General features: G+C 41.3%; 2 protein-coding genes across 4 annotated transcripts; one reads left to right on the top strand and one right to left on the bottom strand.

The window, feature by feature from the left end:
- Window positions 1-374: 374 nt before the first annotated feature.
- Window positions 375-1,450, top strand: LOC138584330 (protachykinin). Its single transcript, XM_069656533.1, has 5 exons — window positions 375-473; window positions 688-790; window positions 888-911; window positions 1,012-1,068; window positions 1,156-1,450. Exons 1-5 carry the CDS (start codon window positions 375-377, stop codon window positions 1,164-1,166), a joined length of 294 nt encoding a protein of 97 aa, XP_069512634.1. The 3' UTR covers window positions 1,167-1,450.
- Window positions 1,444-19,645, bottom strand: septin7b (septin 7b). 3 transcript variants are annotated; one of them, XM_069656531.1, is made up of 14 exons: window positions 19,597-19,645; window positions 18,343-18,445; window positions 16,389-16,495; window positions 14,395-14,495; window positions 14,164-14,298; window positions 11,050-11,167; window positions 10,021-10,113; window positions 9,820-9,916; window positions 9,468-9,519; window positions 9,118-9,246; window positions 8,154-8,174; window positions 6,119-6,254; window positions 4,680-4,822; window positions 1,444-2,711 (listed from the first exon to the last, which is right to left on the bottom strand). In XM_069656531.1, exons 2-14 carry the CDS (start codon window positions 18,350-18,352, stop codon window positions 2,672-2,674), a joined length of 1,182 nt encoding a protein of 393 aa, XP_069512632.1. In that variant the 5' UTR covers window positions 18,353-18,445; window positions 19,597-19,645; the 3' UTR covers window positions 1,444-2,671. The 3 variants fall into 3 exon arrangements, with proteins under 3 accessions (XP_069512632.1, XP_069512633.1, XP_069512631.1); XM_069656532.1 differs by lacking the exon at window positions 8,154-8,174 and having other exon boundaries at window positions 19,597-19,641; XM_069656530.1 differs by lacking the exons at window positions 8,154-8,174; window positions 19,597-19,645 and having other exon boundaries at window positions 18,343-18,435.
- Window positions 19,646-20,245: the final 600 nt, after the last annotated feature.

Raw genomic sequence — 20,245 nt, 5'->3', positions numbered from 1 at the left:
TGCTGTATGCAGTAGTCTAAATCATCTTAGTTCCGTTTTTATCTATCCATAGGTCCAGTGTATAAAAACAAACATATTTTCATAACAAATGTCTTAATAACGCCTCGTGACTCACAGAATAATTGCCAGAAACGATCGACATCATCCACTCCATCAGTGCGTAAAAGCCCTTGTGCGCAAATGGACCTCCTTGGCGCAATGGGACACCAATAGGGAAGACTGTTCTCTGCTCTCTATCAGCTTTTAAAATAATACAGCAGTGAACTGTAGACGTCCTGCACACTAACATCTATAATCATCTTAGATCTACGCTGAAAGGATTCATCTTTTTTATTTGGGAGGCATTTGGGTGAAATTACGCACGGTTTGTGATGATGGAGCTCTTTAAACTTGTTCTCATAGTTGTGCTGCTTCTCACAAATGTCTTCTGCCAAGAAATGGATGTTGACAACTGGAGAGAAGGCTTCGAAGAGGTAAGACATGTTAAATTAGATTTTACTTTTAATGTTAAGGTTTTTATACCGGAGTTTCCATTATGATTGTTGAATTGAGAAACTCAGAGCAGATTGTTCTCTTTCAGGCGTAGAAAATGATTTTTCTGACTCAATTGCAGCTAAAAATTAAGTATAATTTTTTTTATATGGAGATAAAGAGATAATCCTCTTATATTTTTCTGTCTCATGGAAGAACAAAGGGCCAAACTCTGAAGGAATTCAAGATTTCTTAGGAAGAATGACCAGAAAACTGGGACCACGCCAATATCTCGGACTAATGGGGAAGAAAGAATTCGGTAGGGTAATTTGATGTTGTTATACACCTGCTTATACTGTATTTATATTTAAGACAGCTGCACTTAAGTCTAATTATATTTTTTTCTTCCAAAACAGCAAGAACGCAGACAGCACGTAAACGTAAGTATCATCATTTTGCTTGCTGTCAACATCAAATATCAAAGATATGGATTAGATAGATCGATATGGAAGTAACATTTCAACTTTTGTTTATGTCCAGGGCATAAATTTCAGACCTTTGTGGGTCTGATGGGTAAAAGGGGCTTTGAGGATCAAGGTATAATAATTCTACAGTAATATGCAATAAACTGGAAGGCAATGTCAGCGAGGATCTGCCTGGTAACAGATGATTTCATCCCTGCAGGAGCCCCGTGAGCTGCATACAAGATTCAAGATCTGCGTTTGTTTTTTTCATTGTCAAAAAGTCTTATTTTGAAGGGTCAGAACATACCAGAATGTCAATGTTACAAAATAAGTGTCACATTTAACAGAGCAGTTTGAAACGGATGCCATTGCTGAAACATTTGAGGCTAACGGCGCCATCTAGTGTTGAAACACTGGAATGCAACACCTCAAACTTTAAATGCAGCACTTGAGAAAAAGAAGTCATAATTCAAGGATCATCTCAGAATAATGTCATCCCACTCCTTAATATCATCACAGGTTTATTAAGTGACTTTGTACAATACAAATGAAAAATAAAATTAAAAATACAGAGATGGAGTACATAGCCAAAGCAAATTGCGGTGTTGACTCTTCATTTCTCACTGATCCGTTTCCGCAGAGTGATTGAAACATTTTGTTTTTATCTTTTAAGCATCCAGGGTCACTGTTAACTGTGAAAATGTGTTTCTTTTTCAACAGTGGACGCTGCTCTCAAGTCTCTGAGGAGTTTCTAAACATACAAAAGAAGTTATTACTTCAGCTGGCTCGGTATATAGAAAAATAAACTAAAGTGAAATATAACACTTATGAATTATAAATGGTGGTCCAAGGCTAGTGGAAATAGCTAAACACAGAGGATAAAAAGAAAGCGTTACATTTCAGAAAAAAGATGTAGCCATTTTTTTTAAATCTATAAAAAGGCCCAAGGTGCATTTTTATTGTTTAATCTTGAGTTCAGTTTGTTGACACGGTTTCATTTTAGACTGTCGCACTCATAGGAAGAGGGTTATTAAGGGTTTACCAGATACACTCAAAACAAAACAAAAAGGATTAGTTAATGCCTTGTCCTCGTCTTACTTTAATACACGACAGAAGAGCAGGTTAATGTTCATATACGGTTACTTTCATATTTCCTGTAAACAAATACAATTCACCAGAACTTGATTGTACAACAGTCACACATGACTCGTGGGTTAAGTTTTTTTGTCTGCAGTTCTCTCCACTAAACTGTACACATCAGTCATTTAAAAGCAACCTTGGGATGAAAAGAAGAGAGCAGCAAATAGGGGCGGGGACAGTATTCAGTTATAACAACAACAATAATAATAATAACATCAATAATAATAATAATAATTAAAATAATAATGTGGGTTTGGCCTTTCTAAAACGGGGGTTTTATTTCTGTCAGCACATTAAACACATTCATTCATGATAATGAGTCCCGAGGCAGCGAGGAGGCTCTGTGGTGGCAGTTCTAATGTGGAGTACACGACCCCCTCCACCTCCTCACATACCAGCTCTAGTACCCCCTCTGGTGGCGGGGAGCAGGAGCGCAGGTGTGCTGGCAGACAGAGCAGGGACAGGGTAAAGAGGAGGGAGGGAGGGGGAGAAAAGGGAGGAGGAGGTGGGTGATGTCAGTGCCACACACTGGCGTCCTGACCGGCAACGTTGGCAAACAGAAAAAACTCGAGTTGGGGTGGTCCTGCCGACTGTCTTTAGAAGATCTTGCCTTTCTTTTTGTTTTTCTCCAGAGTCCTACAGAAGAGGAGACAGACACAATACTGTATCACCAGGGACTATAATTTAAAAACACATTTCAGCCCTTTTACTGAATAGATCTATTCGTAACACAAACACACACACGTCACTTTGACAGATATGTCTGTAAGATAAGAGATCATTAAAGAACCAACACAGGCCAACACATTTTGTATGCCTAAGGCTGCATTCATACTGCATTCATTCTGATGTCTTTTCCCCTGTGTGACACAGATCTCATTTTTTCAAATCAGTGTGAACAGCAGAAAGATGCATTTCTGAAATTCGGGACTGGGCTACTTGAATATGTGAACCTAATTTGGAATCCAAAACATGTGACCTGCATGCGACTTGTACTTGAACACTTAAATCGGAATTGGTCCGCGTTGCCTTGGTAATATGCGCATTTCTGAATGCTGGGAGCTACAGTCTTCGCTCTGTGACCCACTCGCAAGGCTTCATTTTGCCATCTGTCCCCAAAGTGCGTCTTGAAATGGGGAAAAGGTGTTTCAGGTGCGCTGCTCCCGCTGCTTGGAATCTGCTGCAGGAGGATTTGGGTCTGGGGGAGCCGATCTCTTAAAATCTTTTTAAAAGTAGATCGAAGGCATTGGACGAACATGCATCAGGTTGTAGATGCTTTGATTAATGGCTCTCGCTATGTGACCCAGAATATGTAGACTTGTTTTTGTAATTGTTGTGTTGCATGTCTGAAACTTTGTTAAAATGTGCTGCTGCCTTTTGGCCAGGACACTGTCGTAAAAAAAAGGCTTCTCCTGTTTAAATAAATAAATAAATTGCCAGGAGTGATTCTAACGAAGAAGAAGAAGACGACTTCCTGTTTCCGTTTAACCATGGAGGACAACGACACGCAGCAGTGGAGAGACGGCGAAATAGCATAAGTAATTGCTATTTGGGGAAATGCCTCATTTCAAGAGAAATTTGCCACTCTTGTCCGTTTTGCCCGTCTGTGATGGAGATTCTTATGGAAAGTTTATGCACATCCAAATTCCCAACGCTCGAGAGCCATCCATGTTTTATGGAAACAGAATGTCAGCAGATGTGACGTCTTCTTGGTTGCTCACGCGTTTCTTTCTGTTCACACTGACATCTTAGCAGGGTCACATTTAAAAATCGAAAACATTGACCCCAAAAGAATCAGACTAGAGCCGCAGTATGCAGTATGAGTACAGCCTTAGTGTACACTACATTGTCTGTGGCAGAGGCCAACATTTTTGGCTTGTGACCACAAGACAACGTGTACTTGGAAATCATTGTCACCAGATGAATATGTCCGTGAGTTTTGACCAAAGATTTATTTTATGTGTGCTCTTACTGGTTTCAGTGGGAGGCTGAGTTAGACAAAAGGTGTTGGAGATGTTGGATTTGGATCAAAATCTAACGTGCAATCACAAAACTGTAGAGTTGTGAGCAGGAAGATCATCTGAGGTAGGATGGAAGTTAAACTTTTAATATATGAAAACTAATGGTTGTTTTTTTCTATCTTATTATACCTTCATTGTTGCATATTTAAATTACAAATATTTAAGGGTGCAGAAAAATACTGAAACAAAACTGTTGAGCAATCAAGAATCTTTTCAGCTGGTAGCTTGATCAAGCTGCATCTCCTACTTGACTTGAATGGCCACTCGACCGGAGTCTGACGTAAAGTGTGGACAAAAACAGTAACTGACAAGGAGCTGAATGTGTAACAAATAGAAGTGCTTTTTAAAGGACTCCAGACCAGCAGGTACAGATGTTATGTCAGTCAATTTGTGATGCAGTTTGAGATAATCCAATGCATCCTTCTGTAGCAGGGTCATACGACCTTAAGTTGGAACTAATCAATTACTGTCCACCACATACCCTCCACTGAAAACTTGTGATCTGTGTCAGTCCCACAGTGCATGACTTTGTTCATTATATAGGAACTTAAAAATGTTCTGTTCCAGTGAGTGTGTGTTGTACCTGGAGGCCTCCATTTTCTGCTGCTCCAGGCGCTGCTGGGCCTCCCAGTTTGCTCTCTCGTCCTCAAACACGCGCCTCTTCTCCTCCAGCTCTCTGTGCTGAGCCTCGAGGTTCTTCTTCATCTGCTCGTGACGCCGCTGAAGCTACAGAGAGGACAGGGGACAATGTCAATGTAATTTGGACCCAAAAGACCAGCCTACAGACGGGACGACATTAAAACAACAGAGCTTTTTACACAACGCAACACCTTTTTCAGTGATACTGAAGGCTGAGAGGTAAAAGTTAATATTGTAAATGAATCAAGGAAAAGCCAAACACACCACATTTGTTAGACACAAATGCAACCCTTTCATCTTTTTCTATTTACGTAAAGAAAATAATCACGTCAAGGGATTATGTTTCGATTTTTAATCTTACCTGCAGCAATCCAACTTTGTTATGAAATGTAAGAAAGGCCTGCTGTTATTGCAGATAATCTGTGTCTGCAAAATCTGTAGCTGCAGTGCCATTATTAGTTTTACATCTTAGCTTACATTGCAAACTTCCTAAATGCTAAAACAGCATCCCAAAATAAGAGCGCAGAGGACTCTAATGCCCATGATACATTTTACAGTGTTTTTGCAGACAGAGATTCAGCCGTGTATACTCGGGCTGAGTATAAAATGCAGAGTAGAGAGGTCGAGGCTGCATCCGCTTGCATTCAATCTATACTGGTACATTTGGGCACGGCCAGCACAGCTCCGCAAGCAGGAGACCTTTCTTAATTTAACTGACAACATTTACCAATGCCTGAAAAGTCATAATTCACTGTCGACATTCATGAGAAGGAAAACTAAAAGTTCCATTAATTGTTTTTAAGGCTCAGTCCTGGCTATGACTTCATATTCCAGTTCATTTGCAGCATCAAATTACAACCAGTACATCTTTTAAAGCACACAGGAAGTCATGACTGGCCAACTGTCTTTGGGAAACCTGTTAAAGTCGAAACATTTCTGCAGCTGTTGCATTTGTTGACCGCACAATGTTGTTTTGGCTTTCTTGTTTCTCTGATTTGACTAAGCTTTGCGGTGAGTTAAAACACGTGGAAAACATTTTACAAAGATGTCTCATGGTTTCATCATCAACAGATATTGTTTAATACAGACACGATGATTCTCTGCCGTCTGTATGTCTACGCATGTAAATTGCCCTTATATTAATACCTGCTTTCAGAGGCAAATACTTTAAACACAGACAAAAAAGGGGAACTAGCAAACAGAACATCCATTTAAACAAATCAGCAACACCCCCGTACAGCACGCTCACACTTCTAACTGCCGAAACACATCCGCACAAGAGGAAGGAAGGAGATGAGACAGATATGAGTAAATTCACATGAACTGCAACCAGCCTCTCTCTCTGTCTGTGTGTGTGTGTGTGTGTGTGTGTGTGTGTGTTACCTCTGCTTCAGAGTCTTTGAGTTTCTGCACTTTTTCCTTGACTTTCATCTCGAACACCTGCTCCATCTCGATCTCCATCTTCTTCATTTTAGTCACATGCTCTCGCCTCTCCTCCTCCATCTGGGCCAGGGGGCTCCTGCACGGGGAGCACGCGAGAGCACACACATAAAAAACACACAGATTAAGACCAGTGCTAGCAGTACGCTGATGCACTTTGAACAGTAACATCATCCTGCACTAGAGTTGTCAAAATAATAATTTAATTTCTTAAACCTAATTCGTATCAGCTGTTTGACCCAATTTGTTCTGCAAACAGAAATCTTATTTTAATATTTATTCTCCTTTTGCAGGTTTCTGCATGCAGATAAGAAACAGATGATGAAGAGAGGAGAATAGAAGGAGCTTTTTAATGTTTTTTCTTACTAGCTGAAAGTAAAATATTCATTGTTTTGTCTCCAAGAGCTGACAGAAAGACATCAAACAGACTGAAATCTGCCTGTACATAAAGAAAATAGTACTGTGAGAACATTAGCCCATATTCCCAGGAGACACAATATACCAGGGATCAGGAAGGAAAATTTAACATGAGGTAAGGTTTAAGGAAAGACAGGATCCAACAAGGCTGTGACAGGAACAGGGAACAGACCATGAAACATCTCTGAGGGGCGGAGGAACGACCAAAGAGCTAATAATGCAGGGAGCCTGTGAACACCGGCTGTGTGCAGGTTGTAGGTTAAATGTTAGTAAAGCAAACCAGGATGTTTTGTTGCAGAAGTGAACAGAGACCTGGCATGAGACATTTGGAGAGGTTGCATGTGTTGGAGAGGTATGTCTGGCCAGTAATCAAGTTATTTTGATTCTGAACCGGCTATTTTAATGACATTACAATAGAGAGGAAAGCTCACTGAAGGCATGTTTTCTAGGTTCAAAGGAAGACGAGTTCCACCCAATGTGACCCCGATAAGTTTCCACATAGCACCTTTTTTCAGTTGTTCCCAATGAGCACAGAGCGTATGCGCCGACAGAAAAAGCTGCACCCCTTTTTTTTTGAACACCTCCAGTTGAAAATCCCTGAACTTTTCAGAAAGGCTCTGATGTCGTCACCGCTTTTTTTCAGGCAACCAATCAGATGGGGCGCCACTCGTCACCCTGGTAACCACCAAACATGGTGGAGCAACTTGTTTGGGCCGTTTCTGTCTACCCGGAGCGGTACGATATGACAAACAATCAGTATCACAATAGAGACCAAAAAGCCCGGGGTTCTGGTTTAGCTCAGTTGGTGGAGCAGGCACCCCATGTACAGAGGCTACAGTCCTCGTCGCACTGATCGCAGGTTCGACTCCTGGTCTAGCGATCATTTGGTGCATGTCACCCCCCACTCTCTACTCCCCGTATTTCCTGTCTATCTTCAGATGTCCTCTCGATTAAAGGCATAGAGCCAATTTGTGGGAGCAGATCGGCCAGACACAAAATGTTGCTGGTACAAGTGTTGTGCTTTGATCGGCCTACACGTTGTAAGCTTCTTGTTCGCTCTGTATTAAGTTAAACTTATCGTTGTCATAGAAACAAACCGTGTGCAGAAAAAGGTGCTATGTGGACACATGGCCTAAGAAATGTTATAAAGTTGTAGCTTCAAGTAGCTTATATATATATCACGTTGATTTTGTGCATATAATAATCACTCCTAACCTCTCCATACACCTCATACGCAGGTCTCGTTTATTAATCCAAGCGGTAGCAGCAGGTGGAACCAGCAATGAATGCACAAGTGTAAAGAATTAAAGGTTTGGGGGGGGGGGGGGGGGGGTTTCACATTCATAGCCGACTGCTTTCATAAATGTGTTAATTCACATTTTTTCTCCTGCTGTTCCTGGAAAAATCTGCTGACAGAGGGAAGTCGGTGGGGGTGTGGAGGGAGGGGCAGGAGGGGGGCAGACCTAAGTCAACATGGAAAAGGAAACCACCTAAATGCAGCCAACGGGAGAGAGAAGAGGACACAAGGGTTCTAAAAAAATAAGAAAAAATAACCACTTACATTCCTTCAACTGTGTCAAGTCTAAAAAACAAAAACACATACAACAAAACACACGCGCACACACGCACAGACACACACACAGCATGCAATAATGAGCTCATGCACTTAAAAAAAACGACACTCTTCTAGACGTGTTCTGTGATTTCAGCTACTTTTTTTCTCTCTGCAAAATATAAAACAAAAGCTCAGGAAATAAAACACTGTCTGCCTCGTTAGCTGGGTGTTGAATATATTAGCAGAGTTTGTCAAATGTTCAGCTGTGTGTTAGCATCAGCAGTGTGAGCCTGCTAGGCCGAGTGAGTTAGCCGTTTGCTTGTGTCAACATGAATGAGGAAGCAGCGTGGTGCTTTGGATGAGAATCAGTGGCATGATTTTATGCAAAGTAGTACAGTGAGAGGCCACGACGAAAAGCAAAATCAATGAGTGTTTGTCAAACATCACAGACGGAGAGTGAATGGACGACGAATCGACTCTCCCAACTTTTGAAGTAACCCAGAACCTAAATACATAAATACATTCGGATAGAAGTATTAAAGTGACAACTCAGTCATCTGCAATCACTTTCTACAGGACAGTCAGTCATGTTTAATACCATACTGGTACATACAGACACATACAGACTGTTTCCTAAGTATAAAAGTATGAAGGAAAACAAGTAGGGGCAATATGACCTAGAATTACTTATAATCCTATCACAATATGTCAGTGTTTCCCTGTGGTATAGAACCTGAGGACATCATTAATTAGTTTCATGTGATCTAGATGAGGATCAACTGCAAAAACTGATTAACAAATATAATAAAAAACCTGCAAATTGTACCTATTATTTACACAGCGTCCCACTTTTTTGAGTGGTGTTATACTTTACAGTATAATGGCTCTAAGATGCCCTGTTTAACAAATGTATCCCACTTTGGTTAATACATACAGCTATTGTCTTTACTGAACTTTGTGCAGGACTTACTTGGTGGACAGTTGACCTTTAGCCCTGTTGTTGTCCACTCCGTTGTAGGTGACGGCAGCCAGCTTCCTGCTGCGGTAGTTTTCATAGTGGACGTTGTTTGTTACGTCCTTCAGGTCTTGCATGTGAGTTCTGCAAATAGACGACAAGGAATTCAAAATACTCTCTGATAAATGCTTTTGCTGCTCTTTCAGCTGCAACAGTATCTTTTATTCATTCATCCTTTGAGGCAAAACAAGATCGTATACTATGAGAGAACCTGCCCTGCTCTCCTCAGAAACAAGTTGAACAGCCTTAAAATGTTTATTAACGACAAAAAAAAACCAGAGAGGAGAAAGAACCATTTTTAGTACCTGATGAGCATGTCCCTGAGGATGGTGAAGTCACAGTGGTCACTGTTTTCAACTAGAAGTAAAAACAAGAAGTGAGTCATGCATTCATCACAATAATAAACATGTAACCTTGTTTATAACACTGCAGTGAAACACGGGAACATTAGTAATGTTAAGTTCCTGTTTTTAAGAAAGATGTCATGTCATGAAGAACTTTTCATACGGATAATGTTGGATCATTTTTAAGTCTCCTACTGTTTTAATCAGTTGCTCATATGTGTTTGGATGCATCACTTTGTCCTACTTTCTTTAACTGACTGAGTATTTAAGCACTTTTCACAGAGGTTATATTGAACTAACCAAACGTTCCTACCTTCTGCAACCCCCCAGGGGTATTGTCTCCCTCTGACCCTTTTGCTGTTCACCTCAATGATGGTGTTGCTTCCTACTACAGCCAGCGGCAACTTGTCCTAGTGTAAAAAAAACAATGAAACAACAATATTTAGCATAATGAATACAAGTGGAACATACAGGTACACAAATGTAATATGACCTGTCAGGTGATGTACAGTACCTTGATCTTCTTCACCAGCCTGTTCTCTTCTTCATCATCTGTCTCGGGGAACTCATAGATTTTAATTTTGTGTTCTTGGATTTCCCGCATGATCTACAAGGAAGAGAGAAGATGATTTTTGTAACGTCTGATAAGAGCAAAACAAAAAAAGAACCCGCAGAGACTAAAATGAATTTATTTTAAAGGAAAAATCCACTGTCAGTCAAAGCTTGTGTTCTCTGTAATCGACAGAAGCAATTATATTTCAAATTGGTGCCATAGCTGTGGAGAAAGTTGTACAAACAGCTTGTGGTTTCACCCATTCTATATTCCTACAACACCCAGCATGCATTGTGTCCCTCTCTCTGAAAGGAAAGGCCCAGCGAGAGACGCTTGAGAGAAATACTATCGTTTTCCAGTCAAGGACATTGATCGCTGCAGGCAATGTCTCAGAGCGGTACAGAATCTGAAACACGACGAGAATATACCGGTGGATCGCCTAAAAACTCTTTGGGTCTGCAGTCTACATTTCAAACCTGACGATTTGGAACGAGACACGCCATTGGAGGCGGAGGAAGTGTAGTTTAACGAGCTCCCTGGCCTTCAACCAGACTACGTAAAACGCTCCATCTGATGCACAGAGCGAAATTGCATTTTTTTCTACCATGATGGCATCAGCTCCCCATGATAGCATGATAGGACTGAGGTTGAAAATCGGCGATCTGGCCCTTTTACACAGATATATCAAGTTATATGAGATTTATAATTATGCTTGTTGCACATCACAGCACATTGCAAGAAGGAACAGTTTGCAATGCTACAACTTATAAAAAGAACACATCAATCCTTCCTTTTTATTTGTGTGCATGTATGATTTAGAGAAGAACCTTCCAAACAGTGCAGGACATCCTCACACTAAAGAGGATCTGCTTTATTTGGCTTTGCTTTGTGAGGCACATTTACACCATCTTAACGATGAGCACAGTAATAAAAAAAGTGCTGTTAGATACTTTTTCTGCAAAGTCTTATGCAGCTGTGGAAACAACTGACCTGCTTCTTGAACTGTTGGCATTCCTCCGGGGTGAGGGTGTCTGCTTTGGCGATCAGCGGGATGACATTGACTTTCTCATGCAACCGTTTCATGAACTCGATGTCCAAGGGCTTCAGCCTGCAGAGATAAAGACACAGATTTACATGTAGTTTAACTGCATACTGCAAGCTGTGACAAGTCATTTCAAATAACGCTTTACTTTAAGTACTCATATCTGTTATTTTCAAGTCAGAAGGCACATTTGAGGAATAACTCAATTAATAAAACTGTTCTGGAGTTTAATGCTTTGTTGTTTTAGGAGTAAATAAGATATTTCGGGGCTGACTGGCTTTGGATTTACATTTTTTCTTGGTAAGCTCCTTCTGTGGCAAAATAGGGATAAGTGGAGCAAAACTAAATATAGCAAAGGAGCGCTGAGTAATGTTTGTAATGTCTCAGAGCATGACCTTGTAGTCGTGAGAAAGCTTAGCTATTCTCAGTAGTTTTTGAGCTGAACATAACACTCCCCATTAGTTATATCCATGCATTCACTTTGCATTTTGTTTTCATTTAATACGTCTTTGATTCTTTAACAGCAAAGCGGACATTTCCCTCTGAGTCACAATCTGCCCTGAAGCGGAATCTGATGCCGTTTTATTAAGGGTATTGAGAGTGGGATGTTTGTCACGTCGCCAACAGCCACGCAGGTCAGTTTACAGCTCAGAGCTTCACCGACTCGCTTAGAAAAACCTGGATGCAACAGCTGATAACACAATTTCTATTATGTGGAAGAAGAGCAGGAAGGAAAAACATTTCTGTCTTATGAACAACTGTACTGAAGATCTTTCTACCAACATTAACAGGGGACATAATTGATGCTGTTGCATATGAACTGGCTTTTATAAACCTTTTAAAATGAAAAGGAAAAGTAATGATAGCTGGTGCAAAAAGCAACAAGCACTTAACAACTAACAGAAATATGAGACAACTGACAAACAATTCACTACTAAATGTTTGCTTATAAATATTTTATAGCTGCACTTGGTCAAAAGAACAAAATAATCCATCTATCCATTTTCTTCCGCTTATCCGGGGCCAGGTCCCAGTGGCAGCAGGCTAAGCGAGTTGACCCAGACGTCCCTCTCCCCAGCCACATTTTCCAGATCCTCCTGGGGGATTCCGAGGCGTTCCTAGGCCAGACGGGATATATAATCCCTCCAGCGAGCTCTGGGTCTGCCCCGGGGTCTCGTGCCCGGAAAACCTCCAAAGGGAAGTACCAAGGAGGTATCCTAATCTGATGCCTGAACCACCTCAACTGGCTCCTTTCGATACGCAGGAGTAGCGGCTCTACTGCGAGCCCCCTCCGCATGTCCGAGCTTCTTACCCTATCTCTAAGGCCGAGCCCGGCCACCCTACAGGGGAAACTAATTTTGGCCGCTTGTATCCGCAGCCTCATTCTTTCTGTCACTACCCAAAGGTCATGACCACAGGTGAGGGTTGGAACATAGATTGACTGGTAAATCGAAGGCTTTGCCTTCAGGCTCAGCTACTTCTTCAACACCAACGGTCCGGCACAACACCTGCATTACTGCTGATGCTGCACCGATCCATCTGTCAATCTCACAATCCATTTTTCCCTCACTCGTGAACAAGACCCCGAGATACTTGAACTCCTTCACTTGAGGCAAAGACTCATTTCCCACCTGGAGGGAGCGATCTAATGGGAATCAATTATTTAACTTATGGTTTCAACTCTACTAACTGATGTTCACCTTGTCAGAAAACAAACAACAGAGACTAAAGCGTGTGATCTTTTCCTCAATGACCTCAAAACTTTAAGAAAACCAGTCACCAGAGTTCAGCTGGGAGCTCAATGTCCAGATTGTCTCTCAGTGTTGGAGGTCATTGTGCTTGTGAGTGAGAGCACTCGGCTGCTGTTATGAGGGCATTCTGTGTGTGCGCGTGTGTGTGTCTGTGAGAGAACATACGCTGCCCATCCTCAAGGCTCAAGTACAGCTTGTGTGCGTACAGAGGACAGACTTGTACAAACACAATGTCTCACAGAGAGGACAGACGGATGGACAGATCGAGGAAGGAGGGGGGGAAAAAAACATGAGGATAAAAGAGGCTTCTTCATTGTTTACAGTCAGTCACGGTCAACAGCTTTAAGGGCATGCGAGCACACGGATAATAAATGTATCAACGCAAATTGGTGAGCTCCTCACAGCACAATCCTGTCCTATAATGATAAACAGCACAAGCTCCTTTGTGAACCTTAAGAGCCTTGATTTGATGCAAGCTGTCATATTAGCATGAATTTAAACCCATATATGCATTTCAATGAACCAAACAACAGCTTTTCTTCCATGGCAGGAAATAACCTCTGAAGTTTCTCACTTTCAATACTCCCACTCTTTCTGCTCTTTGACTGAATTGTGCATCACAAAACAGACACGTACACTCACTTAAAGAAAAACAAGACGAACACTTCTGAGCTGTCAACAAAGATCTGGGGACTTGTGAATAATAAGCATTAGAATTAAAATTCCACACCGTCATGTCTTTTTGAAACATTTGGCGATCAGTATCATAAACCGGGCTGTCTGCCAGTGTCTTCAAATGCATCGCCTGAGTCCTCCCCCATTTTTCCCCTTCTACAAGCTCAGAGTTTTAACCCCTGTTTTGCAAGACAGGCTGCCTCAGTTCACACAAGATCATTTAGAGCAATGGCCTGGGGGAGCAGTCGCAGGAGATAGAGTTAGACAACACACATATATTTACTGCACACATTCAGGAGCTGCCCCGCATGACCTCAGCTTCATGCTGTCGGCCACCGAGCTGCTTCAGAAGCAGAAGGGAAGAGCTTTATTGGCTGCCTTTCCCTTGATTTTCCAGGCGCCAGTGCAAAATGGGATTTTTAGACTGATATAAATACTTATTACAGAGGGGAAATATCTATTGATTACTGATATGGCGGCCAATGCAATGAAACTTTGAGCTGTAATGAAAAGGGCCTCTCTTACGTGGAAATATGCATCGATTTTATATGTCCAGGAAGTGAAATTAAAGAGCTTGATTCTCACTAGCTCTATCCATACCATACAAGTAAATAAGGGCATAAAAAAGTGACTAACCCGTGTCCCGAGGGGGCGATGAAGTACAGGCAGCAGTGGATCCGGCTGTCAGGCATCTGTCGTCTGTTCACCCTGGACTCTGAGTTCAGGTAGTCTTCAAACTTGCTGTCTATGTGGTCGATGATTGGCTGCCAGCTGCATAGTGAAATTAAGCTTTTGTTAAGAAACAGACCCAGAAGTACCAACTGATTTATGAAAGGGAGAGAGCAACTTATATTTTGCCACTCTTACCAGTTACTGTTGTCGACAGCATCTCCAAACCCTGGAGTGTCAACTATCGTGAGCAGCAGCTGGACGCCTCCTTCCTTTATTAAAACTTTAGACTGCTCCACCTAACACAGGAGAGAGAATGAAGGTCACACTGTGTTTACTTCTGTCACAAACTCTGCCTTTAAAACAAAGCATTAATTAATAAAAACATATGAAAGCATAGTATAGAAGGAGGGCTGTAAAATCATAATGACTGTAGGCTGATGATATATTTCACACAGAAAACACTTAAAGCTAGCAGCATGTAGCAACACGCCGACACACACTGTGCTATTAGCTAGCTATGCTGAGAAACCAGAGAAGCACACACGCATCTGGAGATAGCAGTGCTGTCAGTCAGGAGCCAGACAGATAAAGTGCAGCACTTGAGGCACTTAAGTTTTAGAACAACGTTGTGTAATTGGGGAGGATGGCATTTATGGCCGCAGCTGACAGTCTGACCTGTTTAACCCATCCAGAGAAACTAAGGTTATACTGCACCTCTAAAGCGTCAATCAAACATCTTCACAGTTTGTTAAAACCTATTTTTTTCAAATCAAGTCAGCTTTTACAGAGCTGTATTTAATTCAAGAAAGTCACATAAAAATCACTTTCTTTGTCTTTTTTTTGTATTTGGTTTGTTAAAAAAGTTTGTCCAGTCTGAATCAAACAACCAATCAGGGTTAGATTTCCACGTAACAAGCCAATCACAGCGACTCTGACACAACCTCTGTGTCAGTCACGTGGAAGTCGGATGATGCTATTTTGTACAGTCAGGAGCTATGGCAACGTTCGGTAAACTTCCTGTACCTCCTTTGCCGACAATGGCATATACTGCTAATGAAGCAAAAAGAAGGACGACCTTGGAGGAGAAAAAAAGCGACAAAGAGAGCCCTAAATAAAAAGAGGGATCAGACGAATGGGAGTGTAAGTGGCCGAAGAGCGATGCAGAGGTTGCCCTCTTCCTTCTTGACAGCTTACAGTAGCACTAAGCTCAAACACCTACAGGTAAAAAGGAGCTCCACAACAAGAATCATAACTATAATGAAAACTTTAGTAGTGCTTGAAGATTTTGCAGCAATAAAGTGCACTTTTTGGAATAAACAGCATCTCTCCTGTCTCTCTCTCTTTGCTTGGTGCTGCAGAGAGACGGACCACACAACGGCTGCGCGGCACACACTAGTTGCAAAATGCGCGTGCATGTCTGGTGTAGCAGACTGATACAGAGAGGTGGAATATTTTTCACTGGAACGTTCATGTTGCTTACTGCCACTTTAAGAGCAGCTATTGTTTTTTCATCAGTTTGCAGGACGTTTGGTGACGTGTATTTCTTTTAATAAGCCCAGGTTCTCGGCTATGTATCATATTTTTGGTGATAACTAAATTCAAAGTGCAAATAGGAAATTAAAAGGGATACAATTTAAAAAATGTTTTACAATCATAATCTGAAATTTGTTTACTGATCATTTGATAAGAAACGTTAAATTTATATTCAGAAGCTCAAGTGTAAATGCTCCAATCTACTCTGGAACTGTACTATAAATCACTATGTTTTATAAACAGCGCATACTTCATGTTACTGACCCAGTTGCTGCTCTAACTGTTGGGCCAAGAACTTTAATGTTACTGGATTAATCTTAGAAGACTTTAGAGTAGTTAATCTACGTGGGAGCTAGACTGTTGAGAAAACACTGGGAAAAAAACGATAATTAAGTAGGCATGTATGTCATTACGACAGATGAACTATGAGACGCTACAGACTCAGTATTTGTTGGTTTTGTTGCCACACTTTCAAATAAAACGTTAAAGTGATGGTTTGGAAAGCTTCCAAAGCTGCTGGTGGTTTAAGGGAGGTTTACAAGCCAAAGTGCAACACCATTTTTCACTCTGATATTCGGTCTTCTTAGTGCTGTAATATACCTGTGCCAAATTCAACTCTATACTCTAACTCTCATAATTTATTTTCCAAAATGTACCTGTACGGTCTTTTTGATTCTATGCGAGGGTCCAGGATACTCTGCTGAATACAGGTCTGTCAGGAAGAGGGAGTTGATCAACGTGGATTTGCCCAACCCTGACTCACCTGGAGAAAAGCAGAAGAAGAAAACAAATCAGTATTTCAGGAACAGTGTGATCTGTACTCTTCCTGTTATTGTAAGAACATTGTTTGGACTTTAAAGCACTGCATTACTTACAAAATATTCAACATCTATAGCACAAGACACCCAACACCTTGTATTTTACCCATTCAAAGGTCACTGCTGACATTGTTTATGGCAATCAAAGGACATGTCTCTTTCCAAGGATGATACTGACATTTGCCCAACACATTAATCCATTTGGTTTAACAGTTGAAAGGCTAAGGAAACAACACAGACAATGCCTCTTGTTATGTGCAGCTGACTGGCTGTGTGGTCCGGGAGGCTTCTCAAGCTTGGTTGGCCATTGTGCGCACAGTTTCCAAGCTCCCAATGAAAAGAATCATTAGTGGAAATGACCACTGACACTGCCTGCCTTGGCTGACAGCCACAAGTCAATATTTAACAAGCCACCATTAACACCAGAGCTTCAGTCAGAGGGTAATGTGTAAAACTTGTATTGTAGCTTGTTTGTTGAACACTTTACACGCAGCGTGTCTCTATGCGCTATGGGTATGTGCTTGTTAATTTTACAGCAGTATGAAGTGATGACAGCCCTGTTAAAAGAGCTGCTCTGCAATGTGTTAACTGAACAGGTTGTTGGGTCATGTGTGTCACGAGGAATGGGCAGAGCAGGCGTGCCAGTCACTGCTGGCAATACCCGTCCCATCTCTCTCTCCTTCCCTTCCTCTATCTTTCATCCTCCTTTCCTCTTTTCACAGCACACTGGTGACGCACTGCATTCGCGGCGGGGACATGTGGGCTCACAGCTCGTAGGAGCCAAGAAAAGCTGAATATTGTGTGTGTGTGTGATGATACCACAAAAACAATGGCAGCCATTTAAGTACCACAAAGCCCAGAGGACCTCCTCTACTGTCTTTGTTGTAAGATGCAACGCCATTTGTATCTCTTCTGAAATTATTCCCAAAATGCAGCTTTTTGTTACAAACACATTGAAGCTTTTACAGGCCCCAGAGGACCACCTGGTTACCAGCCAGCAGCTTTTACAAAAGACACCGCAAAGAACAGGAAACCAAAGTGCTTCATCATGAGGATGTTCTAATACACATACCTAATAACAGCAACCCAAAGATATTCAGTTTACGGTCATAAAGGAGTGAAGAAATCATGAACTATACACATTGTAGAAGCTGACATTTCGCCATTTTTGTTTAACCGATTAATGGATTACCAAATAGTTGGTGATTAAACATTGCAGCTCTAAACAGAAATGAAAAGACTCCACATTAAGTGAAATGTATCAGCAGCACGCGAAGCAAGAAGCCTGTAGAACCGAAATGTAGAGAACACAACGGGAGATACGCTATTCTTAGAGGCATGCTGGTTACAAACTCTGTTGGTCCCACCACAGGAAATGGCTTTGACCCGAGGACTTTTTCCCTCCAAACAGGGACAGATCAGCCGAGGAGGATCTTGGCCGGGTGTCAAACACCACATCCAGGCATTTTTAAAAGAATGTCTGCATTTTTAATTTGCTGAGAGCAGCTTTAAATAAATACATTTCAAGTGTTTCTGTTCTGGTGGGATAGTGTCAAGGATCTGACATGAAGATTAATACAAAAAACAGCAATGCAATGGTCCCCTCCTCTTTGACTCAGCAATTAACACTACACAGCTAAAGGCATGTCTCTTTTGGCTGCACACACACAATCTGCCCCTCTCCTTAAGAGACAACACAGTGACAGACTTTAAAACACCAACCGCAAAAAATACAATGAAATGATTCATATAAAACAAGAGCAGACAGAGGGGCTGAGCAGCGTGTTCTTACCGACGACCATCAGGGTGAATTCAAAGCCCCTCTTCACAGACTTCCTGTACACTTGGTTTGGGAGGCTTGCAAAGCCAACATATCCTTCCAGATTCTTTTGCTGCTGTAAGAGAGTAAAAAAATGACATCAAAAACCACAAAGAAATGTGATCTTGCACCCCTGCTTCAGCTGCAAAGCTTAAAAGAAAAGTTTGAACACTGTAGAGTTCCAACACTTCCAGTCGTCTAATCATCTGAGTCTTTTTGTTCCCATATAGATTCAAACCTTTTTCTGCTCAACAAACTGACATGATTGACAAGGCACTTTGGTGCACGTCATCCCCACTCTTTGTTTCCCATATGTCCTGTCTCTCTTCAGCTGTTCCGTCTTAAAGCAACAGCCAAAAAATAATCTTTAAATAAAAAAAATCAAGACAAAACCATTATATGAAATGGAAATATTTGATATGTGTTTGTGCATCATTAGGAAAGTACCGGACACAGAATTGTGTCCACTGGATCACATTTGGCTGTTCTCTGCTAAACTACAATATTCATTCTTTCATTTTTCAGTTCAGCCTCACATCAAAGTCATATATCAGCCTACAACACTCTCAGGTTTTACCTGTAAGATGTATGTTTATCCATTTTTTAGAAGAATTGACTGAAGGAAACATTTTAATGTCCCACCAACAGACTACATACTTAAGACTACATCAATGAACCAAATTAAAGATTTTGATCCCTGAAGCCCTGCAGAAGAGCATCATAGAAACACATTTTAATAAGGGACTGCTTTATTCAGTGTTTAAAACGGTTTCATACAGGGTCAATTAGTCTTGAGGAGGAGGAGACCTCTGTAGATGATTCAGATCCAAGTAAAACCTTGGATGATGGAGAGTAATTTTTGAGACTGGTTATGTAAAGTTTACAGCCTGCCAGGCTGTTTCTCCTGCATGCTATGTTTGCAATGACACAGCATAAATAAACAATACAGCAGTGCAGATATTTGACTGACAAAATGTGGGTCAACTTTTCTAAATTGATGATTAAAATCTTTGAATTTACCGGGCATCCCTAGCATTCCCCAGTTATATGATGTTTTCTGTATGGATTGTGATTGCTGCTCCTCTCTAACATATAACAACTGAAGCCATAAAATACATTATGTTGGCAGTACCAATCTGTTAATAAAAAAAAATCTTATCATAGGTGTTGCTTTAATTTATATATCAGTGAAGTTATTAACGGCATAGAGATAATGTCTGTACTTACAGCTGTTGTGTGTAGATCAATATGGTGCAGTCCCAAAGTGCCAGGAGTGCCCGTGTTTCCAAGGTCAGCAAGTGAGGGGAGAGAGAGCACAAATACAAAAAAAGCAACAGGGAATCAATCTCAGGCCATCTGACAAACAACCCATTTCGTCTCCAGAATCAGTTTCCTGAGCTGGAAAGCCTGAGGGCAAATGATTCATGATCTGGGCTACGATAACAGCACAGACAGTTGGCCAGTGTGGTACATATTCCCCTCCACTTGCTCCTTTAATGTCAGAAGCACCATAAAGCAGAGGCCCATTCACTGTTACAGTTTTTTCTTTTCGCCTGTGGCAAGGAGAGAATTTCTGGCACTTACGCTAGAGCATCTTCTGCCTACTAACAACAGCCCACATGTCTCATGTGTGATGCTGTGACGACTTATGCTGATTTGCCTACAGGATGCGTTATTTAATCTCAGCAGCATCATACTGCTTCAGTTTGTGAACTACTGTATGTTGGATCTTGCAGGTATGTGACTTAGCAAACCACAACTAGGGCTGGGCGATATGGCCAAAATCCTATATCACGATATAGGTTGGGTTTTTTTAAAATCTCGATAACAATATATATCACGATATAGCATGTGTTCTGGTAATTTAACAAATAAT

Source organism: Semicossyphus pulcher, unplaced genomic scaffold (genome assembly GCF_022749685.1).
Source record: "Semicossyphus pulcher isolate SPU_LCO1_2020_fin unplaced genomic scaffold, fSemPul1.0.p SCAF_9, whole genome shotgun sequence".
In the NCBI taxonomy this organism is placed as follows: domain Eukaryota; kingdom Metazoa; phylum Chordata; class Actinopteri; order Labriformes; family Labridae; genus Semicossyphus; species Semicossyphus pulcher.
The sequence above is the reverse complement of the archived record's forward strand: the minus strand, read 5'-3'. Positions and strand labels throughout refer to the sequence as shown.